General features: G+C 40.5%; 3 protein-coding genes across 4 annotated transcripts; all 3 read left to right on the top strand.

Annotated features, from left to right (window-relative positions):
* Window positions 1-756: 756 nt before the first annotated feature.
* LOC116486567 (putative 2-hydroxyacid dehydrogenase SH0752) lies at window positions 757-5,912 on the top strand. Its single transcript, XM_032182899.1, is given in 5 exon segments — window positions 757-1,918; window positions 2,485-2,498; window positions 3,562-3,690; window positions 3,692-3,714; window positions 5,735-5,912. Coding segments are annotated over 5 exon segments (774 nt in total). The 5' UTR covers window positions 757-1,488.
* A 2,281-nt stretch (window positions 5,913-8,193) lies between these two features.
* On the top strand, window positions 8,194-13,092 carry LOC116486310 (probable 2-ketogluconate reductase). 2 transcript variants are annotated; one of them, XM_032182435.1, is made up of 6 exons: window positions 8,194-8,215; window positions 9,099-9,483; window positions 10,436-10,607; window positions 11,676-11,854; window positions 12,427-12,523; window positions 12,855-13,092. In XM_032182435.1, exons 2-6 carry the CDS (start codon window positions 9,102-9,104, stop codon window positions 13,006-13,008), a joined length of 984 nt encoding a protein of 327 aa, XP_032038326.1. In that variant the 5' UTR covers window positions 8,194-8,215; window positions 9,099-9,101; the 3' UTR covers window positions 13,009-13,092. The 2 variants fall into 2 exon arrangements, with proteins under 2 accessions (XP_032038326.1, XP_032038325.1); XM_032182434.1 differs by lacking the exon at window positions 8,194-8,215 and adding an exon at window positions 8,955-9,011.
* A 1,223-nt stretch (window positions 13,093-14,315) lies between these two features.
* Window positions 14,316-25,437, top strand: RBFA (ribosome binding factor A). The gene is made up of 7 exons (XM_032183214.1): window positions 14,316-14,440; window positions 14,722-14,764; window positions 15,976-16,152; window positions 18,313-18,425; window positions 19,625-19,709; window positions 22,867-22,937; window positions 24,703-25,437. The coding sequence occupies exons 1-7, from the start codon at window positions 14,319-14,321 to the stop codon at window positions 25,091-25,093; spliced, it is 1,002 nt and encodes a 333-aa protein (XP_032039105.1). The 5' UTR covers window positions 14,316-14,318; the 3' UTR covers window positions 25,094-25,437.
* The last annotated feature ends 542 nt before the right edge of the window (window positions 25,438-25,979 follow it).

The raw sequence follows: 25,979 nt of genomic DNA, 5'->3' as shown, positions 1-25,979 counted from the left end.
ATACAATTAGAAAATGCAGTAAAATATTTGTAACCTCCATACAACCATGAAGACTCTTCATTATTCTGGAATACGGTCAGCCTTCTTGATGTGATGGTAAAATGAAGATTTAGCACAGTAACTTTAGACAAGCTAAGAGCAAGACATTCACATGCAAATAGTGAAATACTGCTAACAAGGCAGCAGTCGGCATTGCTATAGGGGATTCCAAGATTTTCAGACCTTGAACACTGCCCTGCCCTCTCCCCACTGCCAGCTCTTTACTGAATTGCTATGGAAAATTCATGGTGACTGTAAAAGGTCTATTTTTTTTTAAACAGCTGTCTATTCCCAGACTGCCTTTAACCCTTAAACAGATGGTCTCTGATTCCTGAAGGGGGAAAAAAAATAATTCAAGTGCTTAAATCCTTGTTTGAAAATGCTTGCTTAAGCAACTATTATATTGTTAATTTCTGATCGCCTCAAGAGAAAGCGCTGCAGTTAAGAAGTCACTGGTGTCTCTTCAGGACATGAAGCTGCAAAAGTCTCTGCAATAAAACATTTAAAAATTAACCTGTAGCACAAAGTTCATGACAAATCTATGCAATTTATTTTCAGGAAATGAATTTATTTTCAGGAATTTTAAGATTTGGTTCAACGTAAGATATTTAGACAGAGTAATTTATGATCTCAGGGTAGGAAAGGAGATTTGTACACCAGAATACTTACGGTCTGAAATTCAGTAATTAATCAGAAATAATTGCATGTTTTGACCCTGGTGACAGTGATATAAAACTTTACAGCCCCTAAGGGACAGAACTTGTTCAGACTTCACTATGTGATACTGGGGTGTTGTTTTTTATTTTGTTTTGGTTTGTTCATTTTGCTTCTTTGTTGTAACACAGTGAAAACTCAATAACTAGTTATGAAGCAGGTATTCTTCATTAGGGCACCGGGTGTGGGAGGCATCGCTCCACCTAACACACACACACCAAGGGTTACTGGCAGTGTGCTTATATTAGTGGGACAAATACATATTCAACTCATTTCCTGTAAGGCTCTTGCATATTCAACTCCGAAGATTCATTAACATAGGTTCCCGCTTCTATTCGCATGCATACTGGAGTCCTTGGGTGGTCCTCCAGTGTACTCCGGTGGTCTTTTGATGAAGGCCAGAAGTCTTCCTTGCTGCTAAACTCCTGACCTTTCCTTTCTTTGACAGACTTCAGCAGTCAAGCCAGTTCTTGCTGGTTCTATTATCTATGCATACAGTCTTTTACATACAATTATACAACATACAATTGTGCTAGCTAAGACCTACGGAATCAATATCCTTTATCTTGTTCCCTGTCTCAGTTGCATATAATTGATGGTATACTAAAAGGGGTGATTTCTTTTCTTGGCTCATTTACCTCTCTGTTCAAATATGTGGTTTATAAGATTTCTTGTCACAGTTGTCATGAAACAGGACAAGAAAATGATGATTCTTTAAAATGTCTGGAAATAATTATGTGCAATTCTTCTGATACTATGTCTTTCTTTTTTGTGCAGATTATGGAAGGAGGAGTGCTCTCTGGACTTTTGGTAAATGAAATTGGTGGAATACCTGGGATACTTGCATGGCCACATGGAGTTTCTGAAAAAAAAACACAATTCTACCTCATCACTGTGAAGAAATTTCTTGAAGACAGAAAGCATTTGAGTAAAAAGGTCCACACAACCTAATTGTGGTGGCACAAACCAGTCATTGACCAAGACTTCTACCAAAGCCTGCCAAACTTGAAAGTGATTGCAAATTTTAGAGTAGGAATGGATCACCTGGATCTGAAACTTGTAGGTAGTTTTGATGTGAAAATAGCTAATGCTCCATGTGCTGTTTCTAGCAGCACAGCAGATACATGGATGGCTTTGTTGATGACATCTGCTAGAAGACATAACTGCTAGAAGGTAACATTTCAGTTCTTTTGTAGCTTCTAGAAATCATACAAGATTTACATACCATTAATTTGACTTTAATGGAGTTGTTTATCTGGAGATATTCATAGTGCAATCAAACATAAAAAATAAGCATGTTGGGTTAGCAAACAGAATAATTTGTATTTTGATATCACAGAATCATTTAGATTGGAAAACACCCATGAGATCAAGTCCAACCATCACCTCACACTACCAAGTCCACCACTAAACCACATGCCTAAGTGTCACATGCACTAAATACTTCCAAGGATGGCAACTCCAGCACTTCCTATATTTTATATATCATAAATATATCAAAATTGTTACTTTATACACAAACACATATTTCAACCACGTATAAATAAAATCAAAGAGGTTAATTTTTCACAGGTCACCAGCCTGGGTTGAAAATACTTGAGCAGAATCTTATCATGGTGTACTCAAATATGACTTTGTCATTTGTGGACAGGGCTTGATCTTAGAGGCTGGAATTGAGTAATTTAAGAGGCATCAGGGACTGACAAGGCAGGCTGCTCCAGTTTCTGCTAGTAGCATCCTTTCCAGTTTCATTTATTTATTTATTTATTCATTTTTTTTATTGCTGTTTTCCCTGATAGACCTATCCTTGGCTTGGTTAGAATGTCTTCTGCTTCAGGAATGGATCCTTCAGATTTATCCTATTAAATTTACCTGCCTTTGATTTGCCTCCTCTACCACAGGATTCATAGAAACTCAAAGGAGTGATACGTGTCTCCCCCAGATCTTTTTCTACCTCAGAAGAAGGAGACATATTAAAGGGGAGATTAATGACTTGTTTCCACCTCCATAAACTATCCCTGGCAGCATTTCTCTGTTCTGGCATGACTGAGTTTTTATCCTGTGGCATATATATATATATATATGCCATATATATGGCATATGTGTATATATATATAATATGTAGAGAAATATTTTTATTATTATTATTATTTTCACTTTCATAATATTTTGCTTACGTTTTAGAAGAGCTGGCAACATTGTAAGACTGAAACATCAGAAGCCTTTCACCTTAGTAGCAGGCTAATAAACTCTGTTTCTTTGTGCATGTAAGTTTATTTTCTGTTTGTGTAACCATACACAATTTTGCAGGTTTAACAGATAATCTGTGGAAATTACTGAGAAGTGATTTTTAAAGAAGTCACATTTCCCTGTCAAAGAAGAGTGGCAGAGATGAACAGGAAACCTGCTCTTATTCTAAATAGCATGACCAATATCTGGTGTTATTCTCCTCGTAACATTTCCAACCTCTGCAGCGTTATTGGCAATAATTGTTTTGAGTACTGATGCAGAACAGGTCAATACTCTTCTGAGTCTAAAGCACTAAAGGGATTTTTAGGGGAGATTACATCAAAAGGCATTTAGTTGTATGGTGAGAACAAGTGGGGAACATCACACACATGGCAGGGAAAGATGATATATTAGGGAATAACCTAGGAGATTACAAAAAGCATTGCTATTTAAAACTGTGTTTGTGAATGTTAAACATATGTGTTGTAGTAGCACCTCAAGCATAGACTATTTTTTCATGTTCCTCTGTGTTGGACCCCATTCAGTTTTCATATTGGAATGGTTTTTGTGTACTTGAAGTTTACTGAAGTTCACTGTGAAGCTTATTTTCTAGGAGTTCGAGTTACTGGAGCTACTCTGGGAATCATTGGCACAGGCAGCATTGGGTGTAAGATTGCACAGAGATCCAAAGCATTTGAAATGAAGATTTTTGTGCCACAACAGGACACAGAGGTGAAGACCCTAATTACAGCAGAAATTGCCTTTTAGATAGCCTGTACTTCCATTTCAAGGAATTATGTCAGCACAGCAAGGAATGGAAGAATAGGGCCAGGATTAAGAGAAAAGAAAAGAATGGTTGCATCAAAACAGTCTTGTGTTTGCATCATTTAGTGATTAAACAACACTTGAGAAGTTAATTTAGCTTTAATGTTAGAATTTCTATGGTTTTCTGGAGAAGTGAGCAGAAAAAGGAAAATCAAGCTTATACCTTTTTTATTCTTATGTTTTACCATAGTGACATATAACTCTGCTGTTTGTTTATTTTTTTTCCCATATGTCAAAGTTCAGGATTGATCTTGCTGAAATTCTGAGTGACTGAAGAATTAGAAAGGGAATACTTAGGAAAATCTGATTAAATGATTGCTGATCTGATCTTGAGAAAACCTTGTTTCTCTTCAAGTCCGTAAGAACTTTGCCAAATATTTAACTGGATTTCACTCTTTATTACTTGCTCCTTTTAAATTGCACATCTGGGAATCTGAGCTTAGTTAGAGATTTGGCAGGGGGCTCTGATATAAAGGTGAAAAAGGTTCCCATGTACAACTTAAGACATCTGCAACCAGACTGGGTGAAGCCAAGAAGAAGAGTAAATATTTACTGCTATAGATCGTGACTTACCCTGAGACAGCTTTACTCCTCCCTGGTTGAAGGGAGAATCTGCAGTACTAGTACCACTGTCTTTGAGTGATTTTCGCCGTACATAGACTGCAGCAGAAGTGTTGCTGCTCTAGCTAGCTCTAGCCAAACCACAAGGATGGAAATCTCTAGCCATAAATCTGGAAATCTCTAGCCATATTTGAAATTACTGTTACTTCAGAAATTATAACAACTGAGCAAACCCACATAGGAAAAAAAAATACTAGAAAACTCCCTCCTTCAGTTCTTGAGAATTTATAAAGTGATCTTTCAGAATTTATAAACCATAAAGAGAAAATAAAGCACAAATTATTATTTTTTTCCTGCTAGTCTTCAATACCTTCCTCTGTTTAATATGTTTTGCTCCTTGATATTCATCTAAGAGTGTAATGACGAATTATCAGTGCACAGTGCAACAAAAGAAAACTACCTATTTTAAAGTACATTTCCATGTTGTGTGCTGAAGCAAGATGCATTCTGAGTGCTACAAAACTGGGGTAATTCCAGTCTGTTCTTTTCCCGCTTATTCACTGTTTATTGACTCAGACACTAAAAGAAAACAACAAAATGGATATGTTAGGAGACACATGGTCCTAAGTGACACTGAAGTTATTTTCTTCATGTTACTTCTTTCTTTATTTCTAGATTAGGGGTGAGATAATTCAAAGTCATTCTCTTGCAATCAGGAGCAAAATCCTGTACATGTAGTCTCCTATCATTGCTTCCTTAGTTCCCAAAATCCAGGCAGCTAAGTTTACAATGAACAGCAGAAATGGCAAGTACCATTTTTTACTGTGAAAAGTTCAAATTAAAAATCTCTGTCTACTTTGGTAATGTTTTGCATTGAATGCTTTATTTCATGAAAGTCCTGGAGCAGCCAGGGCCCATCATAAATTGCCAAAGCATTTTCTTGCTGATTCCTCTCATCACCGAATGACAGGCTTGCTGGATGATGGCAACAGGATGAGGACCAGCAGCACACTCAGAGGTCCCATGGATGAATTCTCGTGAACCTGACAACTCTATTTTGAGTGATTACTGCATCCTGTGAGGTACGCCTTTCCCACAGAGGATCCTGGAGAACAGACCATGTGCTGACATCCTTCACAGTGCTTAGCCCACTTACAGGCACTAAAATAAGCCAATGGACCCTGCACCACAGTGGCTGAGAGGCAAGCGTGCAATCCATCCCCTGCAGTAGGACTTGCTACCTTGCAGAATAAGGGCCTAAACAGCCAGCTGACACTAAACACACTTTAATCTGCCACCGGTTTGTTTCATGGATGAGATAATCAGGCTGTAGGTGTTGCAGTGTGATCTCTTATTTCCCCATCAGGAAAGAGCAGGAACAGCAGGATGTTGGTGCCATTTACTGTAAAAAGATAGTTGATTTGATCCAACAGGCAAATTTTGCAATGGTGGTGGTGAGTCTGACACCTCAGACACACAAGCTGATTGGGAAAGGAGAGATTGACCTGATGAAACCCACAGTTACTCTCATTAACATCAGCTGAGGTAATATTAAGAACAGTTCACTGGCCTGAGTACAAAACATGAGCCAGCTTCTGCTGTGGTGCGTGCAGCACCATGCTGCATGAACCACACAGCTGGTGCATGTACTGCAGGCAGATCAGACATGGTGAAAATTTCTTCCTCTACCTTTCTGCTCTGTTTTCTGTCTCAGATTATTACCTGAAAATAGCAATCAGAGAGACTGTTATTACAAATTAAGTGCCATAGTTGACCAAGAGGTGCAGGTGGTAGTTCTGCAGACTGTTTTTTTGGGGCTGCAGCTTTGGACATCACCTGCCCGGATTCACTGCCCACGTTGTCATCTGTGCTTATTTCTCTTAAACACTGAGTGAGCCCCGCCAGATGCCCGGAGGCAGGGGTCTGGCAGAGACAGCCCCTACACTCCTGGCTTTTCTGTGAAAGTGCTTTGAATAAGAATGGGAGGCAGCCCAGATGCTGGGACTGATAACAGGCCAAAGGGAAGTGTAGGCGGCAGGAAACAACAGGAAGGAACTTGTGTGCCAGGGGAGCAGTAAACCACTCCACAAAATCACTTTTTAAAACTACATCGGTGTTTCTCTCAATTCTTTTATCTGAAGATGTAACATACCATGAATGTGTGGAAGTGGCTTGAATCATCACTCCTTCTTAGACCTGCTGTATTGTCCAAAATTTTCGCTCCCCACAGGCTTGTTTCCCCAATACAAAGCCAAAGTACTACACATATCTTGGGCCCAGAGGCTATGGGCATGTCTACCAGCATGGTGCCTCATGGAGGCACTTTCTCAACATTTGACGCATAAATCCTGGATTTTTGCTTAAAAAACAGTAACATCGCTTTGACTATTATTGTTTGGTTATTCTTTGGCTAAGTGTGTTTTCATTTTGTTGATCCAAATTTGTGGATTTGGTATATAAAAGGGTAACTATTGTAGTGCACTTTGAAATGTTCCCCCCCCCCCCTTTTTTTTTTTTACTTTCAGTACTAAAATTTGGTAGACTTTCTTCCTAGACTTATAGCTAGAGCAAACTTGTGTCTTCTGCTTTACAATGGTCCTTTGATCTCAGGCATCCTTGCATAAGCACTAAGTTAAAAGATCACCTATTATGCCTCATCAGCAGACTTGTAAGAGGTTGATGTGGAACACGGAATGTGTAAGCATTAAGTGTTTATTGCTTTTTTGTTGTTGTTGTCTTTTGAAAGATCAAAAAACCCTGCTTATACTAGGAATCCAGTTAATACGCTTTAACTCCGTCTTGCTAGTTAATGAATTTTTAGTTTAAAGTCTAACTGTGCAAACTTGAAATCCATGTGAACAAATGTACTCCAAAGTCATCAACAGGATAACAGTTTATGGCTTTGTATAATTTTGTATAATTATTACATTTTTTTATTATCCTTTATCTCTTCTTGGTTATTTTACAGAGGATCTTGTGTTGAACTTGATTGCTTCTCTGTTCAGCATATCCAAATGTGTTTGGTAGAATTGGAGGAGATACAATTGTATATGATTAGACCATCTCAGAGTGTTGCAGTGCTCAAGTAAGCCCAGAAGTTTGCGAGTGAGTTATTTCTCAGCTTGGAAAGAAAAGAGATCCCCTGGCCCCAGGCAGAAGGAGGGATTTCTGGCTCCTCAGCTGCTCTCACCACACAGGTCAGGTCCATCCTTGAGTGGCTGCTCGTCACCTTTATATTAGGGGGAATCACTCCAGCATGTATTTAGTGAACAAAATACTGAAGCAGTACTCAGCAGCCTCCATTACCTCTGATTTATGGTGCAAGTCACCATGACAGGAAAATGTTTATGCATTTCTCATCTGTGATAGACACAGGACTGCCTGTAACAGGGGTGACAGCTGCCATGAACGACCACTCTTGGCCTATCCTGGCTCCTTAGATCTCAGAGGAGCACTGGGAGTATTCTCCATGCTTGCAATGAGATCTGTCACTGGCGTCTGCCGGTCAGAGACTCCTCACGCAGCGGTAACTCAAGCGCACATAGCTTTATGACCCACCAGAGGAACAGGACCATGCCTCCTACTCAAAGAGGGTATGGATGAAAGGAAAGCAAACATGACATTAACGCAAAATCTTCTTTATTCTGAAAGTATCAACAGCACAAAAGCAGCACGCTTCTGAAAAACCAAATACATATATGTACACGGTCTGAAGGCAGCAGCCGGGGCCACGGGCAGCCTGACCTCCTCCCAGACACCTCTCCCAGGGGACAGCACCTCCTCCTGCTCCTCCTCCTTCCCCCTCAGCCCCGATTCTCCCCGGCAGCGGCGGCGGCGAGAGGCGGAGGTGAGCGCTGTGGGGGCTCCGGCCCGCCGGGGCCCGGCGGCGGCCGCCCCGCCTCAGGCGCCCGAAGGGCGGCCCCGAGCCCGGCGCTCCCTCAGCGGGGCCGAGCGGCCCCCGGTGAGAGGGGAGCCGGCCTGGCTGGGGGCGTCCCGCAGGGCCAGGGCTAGGGCGAGTCCTGCCAGGCGCCGGGCTGCCCTTCGGGAATGCTCTCGTCTTCAGCTCCACCTGCAGGCTCCTCGGGAAGGCGGCGAGAGTCCGCAGAGGGGGCTTCATGCAGGGCTCAGCCCACCCTGCTTGCTGAAACAGCCGTGAAATGCGTGCTGCAGGGCTGGGGGGAGAAGGAGGGTGCTCATCCCTCCGAGCAGAGGTGTCAGGATACTGAAGGAGATTTGAGGGGGAAGAAAAGGGCAATCTTACATTGAGAAAGTAAATTGCTAACTCCAGAGTCCGTAGTTAACAAATTGTAGTGGTTTTATTCAACAAGGCTTTTCCTGACATAATCTCATTCATGCTTTTTAATCGACGTGACTGCATAAATGGAAATTGAAAGCAGAGCTTGGGGGCTAAAAGATAGTTTTGAACTCTTATGGCCACATTCGTAAATTATCAACATGCTGGCCTCTGAATGGACTGAACATTGAGCAGGTGTAACATATAGTAGCTCTTTTGGTCAAGTGTTAGCCTGGCTGGTATGCTAGAAACAATAATGTGTTCTTGTCTTATTACCAAGGCTGTGTAAAAATTGAACACAGAAGTTCTGCGTGTGGAAGTGACTGTCCTTAGCCAACTCTATCATCAAGTAAGAAAAGGCGTGTTGATTCCTATTTTTAAAAAAGGTATAATGACTCACTTAAGGAGATGTCCTCTTGGTTTCTCGTTTTTGTAGGGCATGGAGGATCAGAAGCTGCCTTGTGTGCTAATTGACTGTATAGGAGAGAAGCATGGAGTATATGAAGATCATGCTGAATTACTGAAGGAACATTTTTGTCTCATCACCATGAAAGAATATAACGAAAACAAGACAATTCTCGGCAAAAAGATCAGAGCTATTTATATGTGGTATCACAAACCAGTTATTAATGAAGAATTGCTCCAGAGCCTACCTAACTTGAAGATAGTTGCAAGCTCTGGAGTGGGAATAGACCATTTGGACCTGAACCTCCTCTCCCGCTATGGTGTGAAAGTGTCTAACACTCCATTTATTGTTTCCACTGACACTGCAGACTTGGGGATGGCTTTGATGCTGGCATCCTCCAGGAGGCTTGTGGAAGGTAATAACTGAAATGCTTTCGGCCTTTTTAAAGAAAAGCTGGCTGTTCAAAACATGGAATTAGAAAGTGTGTGCTGCTGTGAAGGTAAGCTTAATAGTAGCAATACAGAAAAATACGAAGACGGAGATGTTAATCTGTCATGCTGATGATGAGAACTTGCACATGGTGTATTCAATTTCTGAACAGATATATTATCAAGGTAGATACATTCCATTTTCCAGATGGCCCTAAGTTCAGGCTTCTTCTCCTTCAGTCCATAGCCACTTACTCATTCTACATGTTCACTGCAGTCTTGCTTTTCAAGCTCTAATAAACAAAGTTATTTGCAAGGAACCCTGAAACCTGTCTTTGCCAAGCTGATAAGAATTTGAGTCATGATGAACAAACTGTCCAGAAATTTGTCCACCGTGCACTGTATTTCTTTTCTCTGTGAGCTATTGTGTTTCTGTAAGATGGCTGGGAAACATATTTTGGCTTCGCTGAAAGTCTTTTGATGGTACTACAATATGTATTTCATCAATTACACTATTCAGTGCCTACAGCATAGGTGATATCTGTGGCACTGTCAGTTACATTAGTGCTGGTGAAACTACCATGAGTAGGAAGCTGTATTGCTGAGATGCATTTTAATTGAACAATAATTTGTACTGCAGACAAAGAAAGATTATGAGTAGGTTTGGTGTTGTACATCAAAGTGAGGTTGCTGCTTTGGCCTTCCTTTCCCTGTCTTCCAAAAAGAGTCTGGATACACTTATATCCCAAGCAAGGAATCAATGTAAGAAATTGTGTTGCCAGTGCAGCATTTTTTGAGTCTTGTCCAGAAACACAATAGCATTATGTTATCGTTCCTCTGTTTCTGCATTGTGTTATGATAAAAAGTAACCAGATGCCAGGAGCTGTACAATTCTTTACATGACATTTTCCTTTTTTTTTTTTTTTTCTTTCCCCTAAGGCTATCAAATGGCGGTTTCCCCTGACACTGAATATTTCCCTGCCAACTGGCTGGGGGCTGAGGTTTCTGGAGCTACTCTAGGGATCATTGGAATGGGCACCATTGGCTACAAAGTGGCTGAGAGAGCCAAAGCCTTTGAAATGAAAATTTTGTACCACAACAGGAAACAGAGGTAAAAACAGTTACAGCTCCATGGAAAGCCTACTTTGTCACTGCTTTTGAACATTATTCATAGCTTTCACTGACAAATTAATCTCATATGCCCCACTTGTTAGGATAGGATGATGTGTTCTCTGCATTGCTGTTGAATATTGTAGATGTTAGGAAGCAGCGAGGGGAGCTGCTCCCTAAGTGATAACATGGCCAGCAGGGCAGAGGCCTCTCTGGCCAGGGCCCAGGTGTCCAGCACAGAGACCATGGCCAGGTTCATCCAAAAGTCCAAGCCATCAGGCAGGTTCATGGTGAGTGGGCTGGGCTGAGACCAAACCAGGGAGCTGCTGTGACATACATGTAGCAGGGATGCAGGTAGAAATACCTCAGTCATCCTTTTAGAATCAGCTGGCCACGAGAACTGGACTTGCCAGCCCTTTGGCTGTCTTCTGTATGAAACACACATGCCTTTCTGTGTACCTGTTTGTCAAGGCCTGCTCCCACATACCGTGCCTCATTTACTTCTGTGGGAACCTGGCGGGAGCCAGGCAATGCACACCCTGATTTATCCTGATACGGATCAAAACGCTGTCTGATCCTACAGTAGGTAGTTTCAGTGAGACAGCGCTGATACTCATAGGAAGCAGAGTGCTGGTGACACAGATTTCTGAAAATTGCCCTGCCCTGCCTCATCTGTTTCCTCAGCAATTTTCAGATGAGTTACTTTTCACAGGGAAGGGAATTCATGTCAGACATCGGTTTTGCATTTGGGTTGGAAAAGAACCAATTCCTACATCCGGAAGCTGTGGTATAAATGCATTTATTTTATTATTTATTCATTGCATTTATGTGCATTTCTTACTTTCCTCCCATGGGTATAGTACTGCACGTGTTTGTATAGTGCACTTGATATTGTGGGAAACAGAGCTTAAAATTTTTCCTTATTGAATTTCAGTCAGGTAATTAGCTAGCTGCTTCTTAATGAAAAAATGAAGAAGCATTTCCTCTAATGCTGATTTGAACTTTTCCTACAACTTGTTGCTTACGATTAGACTTTAATTTTCTCCTCCTCCCTTCCCTCCCCTCCCAGAAACAAGGAAGAAGAAAATGCTGTTGGAGCCATCTACTGTAAGAAGATAGATGATTTGCTCCAGCAGTCAGATTTTGTGATGCTAGCTGTGAACCTGACACCTCAGACACACAAACTGATTGGGAAGAGGGAACTACAGCTAATGAAACCCACAGCTACTCTCATTAACATCAGCAGAGGTAGGGTACAGTATAGATAACTGCCAGTGAATCATAATGTAGTTTTATTAAGTTTTTGTATCGAAAGACCTGGGAAAATCCAACTCCAATAAAGAGTCTGTTACTCTGAAATTTTCAATTAAATTTCTGATTACTAGATTATTTAGCCCATGGTCATATCTCAGCAAAATATTTAAGCATTTCCATAATGAGTAAGTACGTCTCTAAAATGTTACTGAGTTTGGAGTGTCAGAAGCCTGTGTGTATTTATACAATGTCTGACTTAAGCATTTTATTTTCTTCTCTACTTAATGCAGTGTGCTTCCTAACATAGATCTAGGTGACAAAGCTCACTCTGAAGCCTGGTGCTGTACTTTACTTTATGCTGCTACATCCTGCCTTTTAAAATTCCCAATTGTCCAACTCTGATGTGTGTACCCAAGCTTCCTCCTCCTGGTTGAGCACCCTCTGCTGCTATTTCTGCTTTGTGAACATCACTAGCTCTACAATTTGCTTAACCATCATGCCAAAAAAGATGGTGAAAGAACTGTGTGGAATACAAAAATGAGAGTATCTTTCTTACTGTAACCTAGGTCTGGTTGTAGATCAGGATGATTTGGTGGAAGCCCTTCAAAACAAAGTTATTAAGGCAGCTGCTCTGGATGTGACATATCCTGAACCTTTGCCAAGGTAGGGCATGTAATTAAGTTAATGTGTCTGCATACAAGTTTATGGGCATGTGAGAAATTACATAATCTTGTTAATAATCCTGTACATAATGCATGTGCACTAGTCCTGCTGAAATGATGTCCCCAGTCCTTCTGTAGCAGCCAAACAAAATCCATGCTGACTCATTTGGAAGATTTATTAAATAAAAAGCTGCAAGCCAGGTATCAGTTTGAACTCTTAGTACACTAAAGTCATACAATTAGTTTTTAATTACTATTTTAAGCATCTTCAGCAGGTGCTGAAGAAGCACGCTCTCTGATTGAATACCTCAGCATTTCTTTTCTTTTCCCAGGGATCACCCTTTGTTAAAAATGGAGAATGTTTTAATAACTCCTCACATTGGAAGTGCCACCAAAAAGACACGCCTCCTTATGATGGAAAACATGACTGAAAGCATACAAGCAGCTCTTACAAATCATCCTATCCCTTATGAAGTATTACTGTAAAGTGGCTTGCATTTAATGTTAACATCAATGGTGTTTATCCTAGTGTGAGGAAACAGTAAGTTGATAATGTTTCATGTAATTAGCCTATATATGTTGTACAGAATAAATGTAGAAGTATGATTTTAATTAGATGGTTTTAATTTATAGGTTTAGTGGTTTTAATTTATTGAAATAACAACAAGTGATTCTGTGTGAAAAACTTCCATATTTTGTCATGAATTTCAGTGAGAAACTCAAGAGTCTAGTCTTAAATTGGTACGATTCATGCTGTTTGCATCCTCTTAGAATGGCAGATCAACATAACACTAAACCAAAGGACATTTTAGTCATTACGTAGCCCCGTATTTTGGTGCCACTCAAGACCTACAGCAAACTGCGGCAAACTGCAGACAGCATTTTAGAACAGCTGCTCCTGAAAGTCCAGCAGCAATGGAACTATTCTTTCTTTGGAGAATAATTTGCAAGGCCTTTGCTGGTACAGCCTTCTTATAGCAATGTAGCAACCACATTTGTTTTCACTTCTAAGATAACTAAGTTATGCAAATAATGGAGCCTGTGCATGAATTGTCTGCACAGGGCTTGCGGTTGGCTATGGGGTAGGAGTCTGAATTTTCCCCGTTTTTTTCCATGAATTTTCCATGTCACACAGACACATTCCCAAGTGACGTTTCAGTGCTATCAAAACTGTCCCCTGGGTTCATTTTTTCTTGTGTCACCCCTTTGTTGCTGTTGTGGTTTACCCCTGTCAGGCAGGCAGCTCAGCACCACACAGCCGCTCACTCACTTTTCCTAGGTAGGATGGGGAAGAGGATCATAAAGGTAGAAGTGAGAGGACTCATGGGTTGAGATCAAGACAATTTAGTAGGTAAAAGCAAAAGCCGTGCATGGAAGCAAAGCAAACCAAGGAGTTTATTTACTTCTTCCCATCAGCAGGCAGGTCTTCAGCCACTTCAGCAAAGCACAGCTCACCATGTACTACAGTTTTTTGGGGAAGAGAGATGCCATCACTCTGAATGCGCCCCAAATTCCTTTCTTTTATTGCTGAGCATGAGGCGATGTGGCACGGAAGATCCCTGCGGTCAGTCTGTTTTGTCTGCGTCCCCTCCCAGACCCTGGCGCACCCGCAGCCCCCTCGCTGCCACCACCACAAAAAACCCCAAACCCAGCCTCCTGTGACGAAAACTAACCCTCCCCCAGCCCAAACAGCGCGGCCCAGCAGCAGGCCGTGTTCTCCTCAGCGAGGCGGGGCCGTGTGGCGCCTCGCCTCCCCGGGGGCAGGCGCTCAGAGGCCGGGGCCGGCTGTGGCGGCCATGTGGCGGAGCGGGCGGGCGGCGGTGGCCGCGGTGGGGCTGCCCTGCTGCAGGCCGCTGCGCAGCTCGGCCCCTGCCTGCGGCTCCAGGAACCTGCTGAAGAAAATGCTGCACAAGAAGAAGTAGGTGCGGGGCTGCGCTGCTGCCGGCCGGGGGGACGGGGAGCCGCGGCCCGGGCTTGCGGGAGCACCGGGGAGGGTGAGGCCGGTTGTGGTTGTCCCACGGTGCGGGGATGTTAGCGCTTGGCTCTGCCTTGCCTCTCCTGGTGTAGCTTCTGCTGTGGACGGGAAGCATCGCTGCACGTCACCCTAATATATAAATATTATGTGGGAAACTCAAACAGGGTACCTACCCGTTATTCCTCTGAGTTGATAAAGCTGTGTGCTTTTCCTTTTTCCAAAAGAAAGAAGTTTTGGTATGACAGCCCAGCCCTGGGGTCTAAAATGGTGAGTACAAGCTTTTAAAACGCTGTGTGCACCTCTTCCAGGGAGAACATGCTTATAATTCCTCCATTGCCTATAACATTGGGAAAAGCATTTTCTGGTGGAGAAAGAGCAGAATTTAATGAGTGAACACCAGCACTCCAGTTTTACTGTGATATGCTAGGATTGCTGTGAGAGAAGCTGTTTGTCAAGCTCTTCCCTTGACCATTTCTTCCTTTGTGCCATTTTTTAAGTCTGTACAAGCCCCAGCACTTCCCTTCGTGGTTTTGAGCCTGTATCAAAAAACTGGTCCAGGTTAATACTTACGTATACACACTTAGTTTTAATCCAGATCATTTCCCAGTAAGGTTCTCAGCAAGTCTTGGATGCATATAACCTGTGCTTAGCATAAATAAGAGGATACACTACGAGAGAAAGCTAACAATTATGTAAGTGGTATTGCTACTTTGTGGCAGCAAAAAGAACCATGAAACAGTGGCCAAGTGGAAAAAAGTTGCTTTTTGGTCAAGTACAGCATTGTGGTCTGCTCCTGTAAGAAGTGTAGGAGTATGTGGAATAGATGTTCTGTGGATCCTTTTGGAAGTGTCTGTTATATGGTTGCCTATGATTTCAAGGAACGAGGTCTGAGGATCCAGGAAATCTTCTCCAGTTTTCCTATACTGAAAATGACAGTGTGCATGCCAGGGGTATCAGTGATTAGGATTGCTATCAATTCTTATTGGTGGGAGGCAAATTCAGATCAGCAGTCTGGAGATAGTGGTACCAGTCACAGAATGACAGGCCACTGCCTTCAATGCCTTTAATTACTAGATATGCTGGGAGTTCTTTAACTTCTAGTTAAAATTGTGCTCATAGTTCTCTGTGCAGGCAAACCATGTTGCAAAAAGTGAGTGCATGAAACTTACCTGGAAAACAAATTATGTTTGCTTTTCAAGCGATCAGTGTTTTTCAGTTAACACCAGCTATATTTTAGAAAACTGATTTATTGAGCTACAAAACAGTAAAGTAAGAAATTTTGACTGTAGTACATGAAGGTCAAAGATTTTGTGAGTAGAAATACCCTTTACCAAAACATCTGATATATAAGACCTATACAAAGCCATGACAGCTGCAACAATGCCATTCTAAGACTATACTTAGTGGTACAAAACTATATAAAATTTCCTAATGTAAGTTTGTAACAGCTGTTTGTTTGTTTGTTTCTTTGATTTAAGATGTATGAGCCAACCAAGTTGACCTCTGTTGTGAAAGGTGACCATACAAAAACTAGGAAAGAAGATACCATACGCTGTAGAGTCTTGAATAATCTTATTCATAAAGCTGTGTCAGAGATGATGAATACCGGTGAAATTAATCAAGAGCTTTATGACCTCAAGCTGGAAATCTGCAAGGCAAGTGAAAAAAGCTAGAGTTCCTGTTGAGCTGCTGTGACTACAACTTGAGGCTGGTGTGGTGTGCTGGAGCCCCCAGGTACAGTGATGCGTGCACGAAGAGTTTTGCAGCATTGCTGCTGCACAGCAAAATGAGCCTCAGTTCACCTTTCATGGGAGGAGAGTTTTGCCACTATTGCACCTCATTTAGTAGACCTCTGTCAGTATAATGCTAATGCGTTTTAGGCCAACTAAAAAATGGTGTTGCTGTCATGATTTTATTCCTGTTATTTGTACATGTACCATTTATATTGTCCTTTCAGAAGGAGAGCCCTGATTTTTACCAACATAAATGTATCTTTCCAGGAGTCTTCATGCAGCTGTGTGAGAGCTGATTCATCCTTGAGTACCTTACCAGCTTAATTATGACCTAAATGGGGCATAAGCTTAGAGCAAAAAAAGTCAAGACTAAGACAATGGCATTGGCAAGCAAGATTTCAAAAAGAATTGGAATTTGGAGCTAACTGTATCTCATTTTGTTATAATTCACAGGTTTAAAAAGGATGTTACAACTGTGATTCAGGAACTAAGTCACTCTCCACATTCTTGTTTACTGTCAGTAGTTTTTTCTGCACTGTCTGCTGTTCTTTTCAAATTAAATGATACAAATGTCAAGCTCAAAAGCTTGACAGACTTAGCTTATTCGGTTACAAGTGTGGAAAAAAAATAATATGTCATAGCTGCATCTGTGACAGAATGTTTGTCATTTACAATTGAAATGGATCTTTTTGTTGGCTGATTTCATTCTGTCTTCAAACAAATGATTAAAATTACATGGGTGAAGTTAAAAAGTTTTTGTTTTTTGTATCAGTATGTGCATTGTCCTACATACCATATTTCTCTGTAGGTCTTTAGGGATTGCTTATGGCACATTTTCCCTCTTCTTGTCACTTGGTGCTTGGGAGAAGAGCCCAATCCCCACCTTGCTATAGCCTCTTTTAAGATAATTGTACAGTGTGGTAAGGTCTCCCCTGAGCCTCCTTTTCCACAGGCTAAACAACCCCAGTTCCCTCAGATGCTCCTCATAAGACCTGTTTTCTAGATGCCTTGCTAGCTTTTTTGCTGTTTTCTGGACACACACCATCACCTCAATGCCCTTCTCATAGTGAGGGACCCAAAGCTGAACACAGTGTTCAAGGCTGGCTTTACCAGAGCCGAGGGCAGAGGGACAATCACTTCCCTAGTCCTGCTGGCCACACTATTTCTGGTACAAGCCAGGATGACTTTAGCCTTCTTGGCCACCTGAGCACACTGCTGGCTCATGATCACCAAGCAATTAACTAATACCCTAAGGTCCCCTTCTGTTGAGCAGCCTTCCAGCCACTCTTTCCCCAGCCTGCAGCATTGCATGGGGTTGTTTGCCCCAGGTGCAGGACCCAGCACTTAGCCTTGTTGAACCTCATGCAGCTGGCCTCAGGCTGTTGGTCCAGCCTATCCCTCTGCAGAGCCTTCCTACCCTTGAAGAGATAACACTCGTGCCCAACTTGGTGTCTGTAAACTTACTGAGGGTGCGCTCCTCTCATCTAGATCGATATATTGAAGAGAACGGGCCCCAGTACTGAGCCCTGGGAGACAGCACTAGTGACTGGCCTCCAACTGGACTTGACTCCATTCACCACGGCTCTTTGGTCCCAGCTATCCAGCCAGTTTCTAACCCAACGAAGCGTGCGCCAGTCCAAGCCACGAGCAGCCAGTTTCTTGAGGAGAATGCTGTGGGAAACTGTCAAAAACCTTTCTGAAGTCTAGATAGACCCCATCCACAGCCTTTGAGATGGTAGTACCCGCATATTGACTAAATATAGCACTGTCAGTAACATGGAGGTATTGACAGACTTCTGCATTTAATTTCAGTTAAAATGGAGACTGGGCAGTGAATTGCATAAATTAAAAAAAAAAAAAAAAAAACATCTTCAGGTACTGAACGTAAACCATAGCTCTGTAAAGGCACCATGTAATTTTGGTTCTTAGAAGCAGGGATGCAAGAACAGTTTCTCTTCAGAATTTAGATACCTAGTTTGAGTCACTGCATGTTTATTCATGAACCAGAGGCTTTGTTGTATATGAAGTGTATATGTGCGTATATAGATACAAAGTTTTAAAGTCACGTTTGTCTTTTTGCAGGTGTCCCTGGCATCAAACTTTTCAGCATGTCGTGTGTATTGGAATCCTGCTGCTATTACAGAGAACGAAAGTTATGTTGAAAGTTTACTGCAGAAGAGTGCTCCACGTATACGGTACTGCTGTGCGATGAACAGTTAGACTGCTTCATAAATTCCTAGCTGTGTTATAGTAACAAATGAGTATTTCTGACTGTCTAAATCTGACCTGTGAGGAATGCTTTTTTATTTCATACATTTGGAGTCAGAGCATCTCTTGTGATGAGCCTCACAGGGATGGATGGCCGTGTCAGAGCAGCTGTGAATTCTCCTAGTGGAGTGCAGCTGGTTTGCTTGGTTTCTCTGCTTTCATAGGGTTGGACTGAACTGAGCAGAAAGAGGAGTTTGGATAAAGTAGCACTTCATTGTACTAGTGATGGTGGCCTGAATATGCTGTACTTAACAGTAGGTCAGAATGTGGTGCTGCACAAGAGGATTGGCAATTACAACAGTTACCTCCTTACAGGCTCATTGTGCAATTCTGATCACTAGAGACACATTGGACCTCTAGAAGGGATGACTGATTTTACAGAAATCCTTCACAATACTCAAAACAAACAAGCAACAAAAAAATGTTACCACGCATTATGGTACGTGCACTCATTTCTGGTGGACGGTCCAATGAGTTTGCAGGACACCATGGAGACTTCTGTCTCCCTCTGTGCATGGCTAAACCCTCTGCTATCCAACCAGTCTGTTGGAGGGTCAGGATTTCACCTCATGGGGAAAGTGTCAGTGAAGCAAAATTGTAGGTCTATTTCTTTTTCCTCCGTTTCCCTAGGCCTGTAATTCCTGCTCCATCACAATGGCCTCCTTTACTCTCAATAGCTTCTGCACTTTGAGAAGGAATGTTGCTGGCTGGGAAGAAGACAAAGGAAGCTCAGTCAGTCCCTCTTGCAGATACCATGTAGTGCTATTGTCTTGCCATGCTGTGAAGGCTCTATCCCACCACTGTTCTCACTGTTACAGTGGGGATGAGGAAGCCAAAACAAGATTGGAAAGACTTGAACCAGCCTGTGCATATAGGAGACAAATCTAATACCATCACTACTTAGGGATCTGCAGCTAATAGTTTTTGTATGTTACACATTCAGAGTTGGGATTTTGCAGTGATGTTACTTAGTGCCTTAGCACTAACCACAATGGATACTGGACAGACTGTTAAGTTTTGCTATCTGGATCCTTAAACATGTAGTACTGTTGGAATTAACTGAATGTGTTTTACCTTTCCTTGAAGTGCTGTGCTGTTCATACTGGCGAATGTTGTATTTTTGCAGGTATCTCCTGATGAGTCAGCAAATTTTAGGAAATGTACCCCCGATAGTATTTGTAAAAGACAAAGAAGCTGCGGCTGTAAAAAAGGTAATTGTAATCCTTGACTCAACATACAAATATCATGCAAATGTAGGACCTAGATATCACAATGTTTGGGAATACTGAGAAAGTTGATTGCTCAAGAGCTATATATTAATTGTTACATTAAAGATCGGTCTTCATCTATACTTGTTGTACTTCATGTTCCAAAGCATTTTAGCAAAGCATTTTAGCACAGAATCTTTAGTAAGATTGATGATTATATACAATGTAAAAGAACCTTTGTAGCCATTGCCTCATTAACTTTTTTTGAGGCTACTATTAAAACTTCTGAAGTGAGAAGCTTGTGACAGATAATTAATTAAGCTAAAAAATAAATCCTAAAAAATGACATTACATTTTTAAGGAATAATACATGCTAGCCAATATATGGTATGGCATATGTGATTATGTATAAAATGAGGTCTGAGGAGCTGTCTTCCATATTTTAAATATTACGTGTTTTTAAAATGTCAGTGAATCTAATCAGTGATTTTTAGTTTTATTTTTTTTACCCCAACCCTTTTCCATTTGTGAATTGTTATAACGTTTCTGGGGAAAGGCATATCTTTGCATAAGAGGATTTAAGCTCACTCATACTCATTTTTCTCCCTTCTTTTTAACTTGCCTTTATTATTTGTTGGGGGATCCTGTTGTTTCTCCTAGTAGAATGGATCTCACCAGGCACCTGAGATTCATTCAGAGAGTCGACTCTTAAAACAGCAAGAATTTAATGGTACTTAGATATCAGCTTAAACTGGGTGCCTTTAAGGGAAGGACCCTGCTCAAAATTTTCCATGGGTTCTTGTACCTGTGCAATCTTTGTTTTTGTCCTCTATAGTCCAATCAGTTCTCAACACATACACATTATGTTTCTTCAGAATAGTGGTTCTTTGTTGCAGGGCAGGATGGCTTCTGTTACTGCACAGCAGGGTGGCTTCTGTTATCTCAGCAGGCTCTGATGTGGTGCAGCCGTTGGCCAACACATCCCCCCTTTCCCTATTGGCACCACCCAGTACCCACACAATGCCATTCACAGTTGCTCAGTCACCACTGCATACCAGGTTCAGCTGATGCAGAGCTCATGCTGTGGTCTAAGGCTTCACTAAATTTACTCTACTAATGTGAAACAATAGCTACCTGAATTCCTTACATACCAGCGGCTTGTTTCTCCAAATACTGATTTTCTATCATGGTGTGGAAATAGTTTCAGAATAATGTTATTTGGAAATTCACTGTTACTAGGACTGTGAAGTGAGAATTTTAGAAGAGAGGAGTGACACTATTGAGTGAAATTACGTGCAAAATTGGCTCCTCAAGCTGTTGATGTGAATTTAAAGGACATTAGTTGAAAAGAGTATGTTTTTCACATTTCTGTGCCCTGAAGTGCCTTATTCTTAGATGTGTTACTATTGAGACCATCATATGTAAATTCTCTTAGTTACTTATGGGCTCATGTGGTGCATATTAGCAGAGCTGGAAAAAATAATAAGATTTCATACTCTCTAGAAATGCAGTAAAATGGCTAGAACTTGTTTTGGTGAAAAATTCTGACACTGATGCCAGTGTACTGATCCACAGTGCAGATCTTTTTAACCTATATTGGCACAAGAATAAAAATGAACTGAACACTTCTGAAAGCTGTTTATGTTTATTCATATTCTCCATCTAATCACAAGAATTTCTACACAACCTACCTGTGATTATGGAAGTGCTTTGTCTTTACAATCACTGTGTTATTAACATATCTAGATGGAGCTACAAATAGCTATTCCTGCAGGCTGTACTTTTCAGGGTGGTTATTATGGAACCTGTTTTGCTAATCGCTGTATCTCAAACTTCTTTAAACAACCACTTACTCTTTCTGAAGATGAAAAACCCTTGCACCACCTTACCTTGAAATTGTTTGAAGCACAGGCACCCAAAAAGTTAACCACTCAAGATGTGCAAAAACCCTCCATATGTAGCTCCTATCAGTGAATGGCACTAGAAAGCACTTGGATCATATTTTCATACTTTGAAGACCGTCAGATGTATGTAATCTACAGATTCGATAACTAGAAATAATGTAGCTGAAACTGATTTTTAGGCATTGCAGGAGAGAAGGAGCATCCTATTCAATTTTAATTAAAAGGATTAAACCCTGAGTTAGAAGGGAAGGAATGTAAAGTAGGAATAAAAATTTTGAATGAGATAAACTGTACCTAATTGTGAAAATTTTGTCATTACTGAATATAATAGATTTTTAGCATTTACTGGTTAGATGTTAAAAGGGAACTTGAAACTTCCCTATATTAGGGACAAAAACTTACAGAAATGGAAAAGAAACAGGCTGAGGGGAGATGGTGTAGTTCAGCCTGGAGAAGAGAAGGCTCTTGGGACACCTTATAGTGGCCTTCAAGTACCTAAAGCGGGGTGACAAGAAAACTGGAGAGGGACTCTGCCAGGGAGTGTAGCAATAGGACAAAGAGTAATGGCTTTAAACTAAAAGAGGGGAGATTTATGTTATATTTATATATAAGGAAGAAATTATTCACTTAGAGGGTGTTGAGGCACTGGAGCAGGTTGCCCAGAGAAGTTGTGGATGCCCCCTCCCAGAAAGTGTTTAGGACCAGGTTGGATGTGGCTTTGAGCAGCCTGGTCTAGCGGAAGGTTTCCCTGCCCATGGCAGAGGGGCTGTGATTAGATGATCTTTAAGGTTCCTTCCAGCCCAAACCATTCTGTGTCTCTGAAATCCCGGTGTAAGGATGTTATGAAAAATGATTTGAAAGGCTGAAAAAAAAAATTACATCTATCACACAATCCCTAACGAGCTGTTCAGAATATACATAAGGCAAAAAAAAACTTTTAAGAATAGTAACCCATGGCTCAGTTATACTATTTGACACAAACTTCCTAGGCAAGAAGGATAGTGTTTCCTGGAACTGTTGGAAACTAAAAAGTTCATAAGATCTGATGTGATATAATTTCATCTTACAGCCAGTGAAGAATTATACCCTAACGTATATTTTGCAGTAGTAAACGAAGGAAAAGGGTATTTTGAAATGGTTTTGCTAAGTATTCTAACGTGTAGAAAAAAATGTTTTGTGTTTGTTTTTTGTAGAGGTATGAACAAAGTAAATTTAGTACAGTGCCTTTAATATTTATTTTCTTTGTGTATTTACAGGTTGAGGAATTATTATCAATTGCTGATTTTGGACCTGAAGAAGAAAAAGTACTATCTCAAAATGATTCCAGGTGAGTTTTTTGAATCAAAATGCTGCAGATGTCCATTTTCATCACTGTTGACCAGCTTAAATTTTATTTATTATTTGTATTGTGTATTATTTATTATTTGTATAGGGTATTGCTTGGCATGACACAAAGTATATTTTAATTAGATACATATATTTTTGTTATCTCAGAGTTCAGCAACGTGATGCAAGGAAATAAAAGGTAGAAAAGAGACTTTATGTAAGTCCTTGCCAATTAGGGGTCTTTTATTAACAGAAAAACAAAAACAAACAAACAAACAAACAAAAAATAGGATAAAAAAGTAATCATCCCAGAAATTCAATGTAGAATATGGAGTTTTAATTTGTCATTTAAGCTTTGCTAATATCACACCCATTTATTAAAATTGAGAGAAAATATTTCTTACTGTATATGCTCTAGTTTACTTTCCTATTTTAGTACAGACACATTTTTATAGGTTATTTTGTCTTTGGTTCTTCTGTATAGGTACCTTGCTGCAGGTTTGCAAATATAGAAAGGGTTTTTTATAAAAGTGGACCTCTGTTAAGCTTGAAAAATGACTGAATTATCCTTTGTAACACTATACTTTATATGCTTTTGGAGGCAACTAACACATAAGGCGATATCAGAACATAATTCTAAAATTCAGCTGTGTTTAACATCTAAACTTGAGGCAACACAGTCATAAGTCCTTTTTACTTGCAGACCTAATACTTATTCCAGTATTAGTATCTTAACTTTTATGAGTGAAATATTTTTGGAACTTCTTAGAATTCGATATTCACTGTGTCTGCAATCATTAAACATAAAAAAAAAAAGCTTCACGGCAGTAATATTTGTTTCTTGCTATTAGTCTTATGAGAATATAAGCCTTGTATTTACCAATATAAATAGATTGCTCGCCTTCCATTTGTCCACTTTTATACTGGCAGAAGTTTGGATTGTTGCACTTGTACATAGAATCACAGAATCGTAGAATGCTTTGGATTGGAATGGAACTTAAAGATCATCTAATTCCACGCCATGGGCAGGGACACCTTCCATTAGATATACCTGCATACATTTTAGTGATCAGTCTCTCTAAATCAACAAAAAGTTACTTAATTTAGCATTCTTCTACAAGGGATTTTTGGCTCTTGAGGGACAATGATGATGATCTCCTAGCATAATGATTACGTGAACTGGAGGCTCTCAAAACCAAGAGCCTTGCACTTGTGTGCTGTAGTCTGTTGGTAAAAATGACTTTTCAGACTATCAGTCGCAAATCAGAACTTGCTTCTTGGTGGAAATTGCTTGTGACAGACTTCCCCACAGGGCACCTAACAGCTTGTTCTGTTTGTATCTTGTGGGAATAGTTCTGTCTAGCTTAAGGTGCTACATGGTCATTGGTATGTGTGTCTGATGTGTACTAGGCACAGGCAGCTGTTTTTCACTTCTTGAAAAAGCTAGGAGTGGTCTAACTTCCTTGGGGCTCCCAGATCCAGTGCTCACTCTGGAATTAAATTTTAATCTGGAATGATGTAGTTGTTTGCCCCCACCCACCCCTGAATCTGTTGAAAGGCTGACAAGATTATACGCAGCCGGTCTACACATAGTGCAGTGGTACTGCTTCCTTCTTAACATAAGGAGCACAATGCTGAATACAGGACATTAATAAAGTCAAACTGAAAACTCCAGTTTATTTATAGATTCCTCAAGTTGTCCCAGTTTGTATTGTTCCTTTAATTATATGCAGGGGGGAAAATACATTTTTTTTTCCTTTTCACAGTGAACCATTCTCTTCAGCAACTCAATCTTCTGATTCACCCATGCGATCTAATCTTTTTGGTATTGATCATGAACTGCTGAATAAGCAGATAATGGACTACAAAAGACTGAAAGTGTCAAGAGGTACAGAAGGCATTTGCCGGACACAAAAACAGGAGCAGCAGCTGTCAAAGATTCAAAAGAAAATGAAAAAGAAAAAAATGAGGAATCCTCCTGATGATGACATCACACCACAGAAATACTTAATGGACAGATCCGAAGCTGATTATTTGGATGATAACAATGATTCAATCTCAGACTATGAGATAGAAGATGAATTACAGGAAGGGGTAAATGAATTGGAGGCAGGTGATGGCGAAACTCAAAGTCAGCCTCCTGTTAAACTGAAATGAAGTGGAAAAAGACACTGTTTAAAATGGAGGTTGACAATGGTAAACATAATTAATTAATTAACTAAAACACCGAAAGATTACTTTTGTATAGCCTGTTTACCACTTTCTCTTTCAAAAAATAAGTTTGCCAAACATGGAGGTTTCCTAGCACAAGATGGTGTGTAAGAAAAGTTAAAATGGTGTCTGTGACGTTCTGTTAAGCAGTTTTAAAGCAGAGACAGTTGTAGTGATTCCAGCTAGACAGCAGTTTTTAATTACAAAACATACATAGTGCAACACTGTATGCTAAAACTTCTTGCAACTGTGTTATTTCCAATAAAATTATTGCTTTTGTGAAGAAATTTCATTTTATTTATTGATTTTTTTCAGTAATCTGGATAAGAATAATCACTAAGTGATGGTACCTGCTATTTCAAGATCAGGTCAGGAAGGAAGAGGGAAATGAAATACTGATAGTGGAGTTCAAAGAGCAGCCTTCAGCACAGGAAGACCCAAAGAGGATGTTCTCTAGGGATCCTAGTCTAATGGGGGCACTCATTCCACAAGAAGGTAAAGCCCATTGAGGCTATGGCCAGTAAAGTTACAACCCTGAAAGAAAAATCAAGTTATTTATGTTAATATTTAGAAAATGATGATTGTGCAAAGAGAATTGTAATCAGAAAAGAATAGAGAACTGCTGACATTGAGAAAAATTGGGCAAAGCACTGACTGTGACTGAAAAAATGTACTGAAAATTCAAAGGTGGAAAAAAAGGAGCAAGGAAGAGTGCCTCAGTAACTGTTTAAGATTTAGAAGTGAATAAGGAATCATATAAAATTGAGAAATGACCCTCCTTGGATATATTGACCTTTTATTAAGGTTAGGATAGAGTTAGGGTTGAGTTAGT

Source organism: Aythya fuligula, chromosome 2 (assembly GCF_009819795.1).
Source record: "Aythya fuligula isolate bAytFul2 chromosome 2, bAytFul2.pri, whole genome shotgun sequence".
Lineage (NCBI taxonomy): Eukaryota > Metazoa > Chordata > Aves > Anseriformes > Anatidae > Aythya > Aythya fuligula.
The sequence above is the reverse complement of the archived record's forward strand: the minus strand, read 5'-3'. Positions and strand labels throughout refer to the sequence as shown.

Coding starts and splice junctions, on each gene's coding strand:
- RBFA (XM_032183214.1), top strand. CDS start 14,319: ATGTGGCGGAGCGGGCGGGCGGCGGTGGCCGCGGTGGGGCTGCCCTGC. Junction 16,153..18,312: donor TCAAGCTGGAAATCTGCAAG/GCAAGTGAAAAA, acceptor GTCTTTTTGCAG/GTGTCCCTGGCATCAAACTT. Junction 18,426..19,624: donor AAGAGTGCTCCACGTATACG/GTACTGCTGTGC, acceptor GTATTTTTGCAG/GTATCTCCTGATGAGTCAGC.
- LOC116486310 (XM_032182435.1), top strand. CDS start 9,102: ATGGAGGATCAGAAGCTGCCTTGTGTGCTAATTGACTGTATAGGAGAG. Junction 11,855..12,426: donor TCTCATTAACATCAGCAGAG/GTAGGGTACAGT, acceptor ACTGTAACCTAG/GTCTGGTTGTAGATCAGGAT. Junction 12,524..12,854: donor TATCCTGAACCTTTGCCAAG/GTAGGGCATGTA, acceptor TTCTTTTCCCAG/GGATCACCCTTTGTTAAAAA.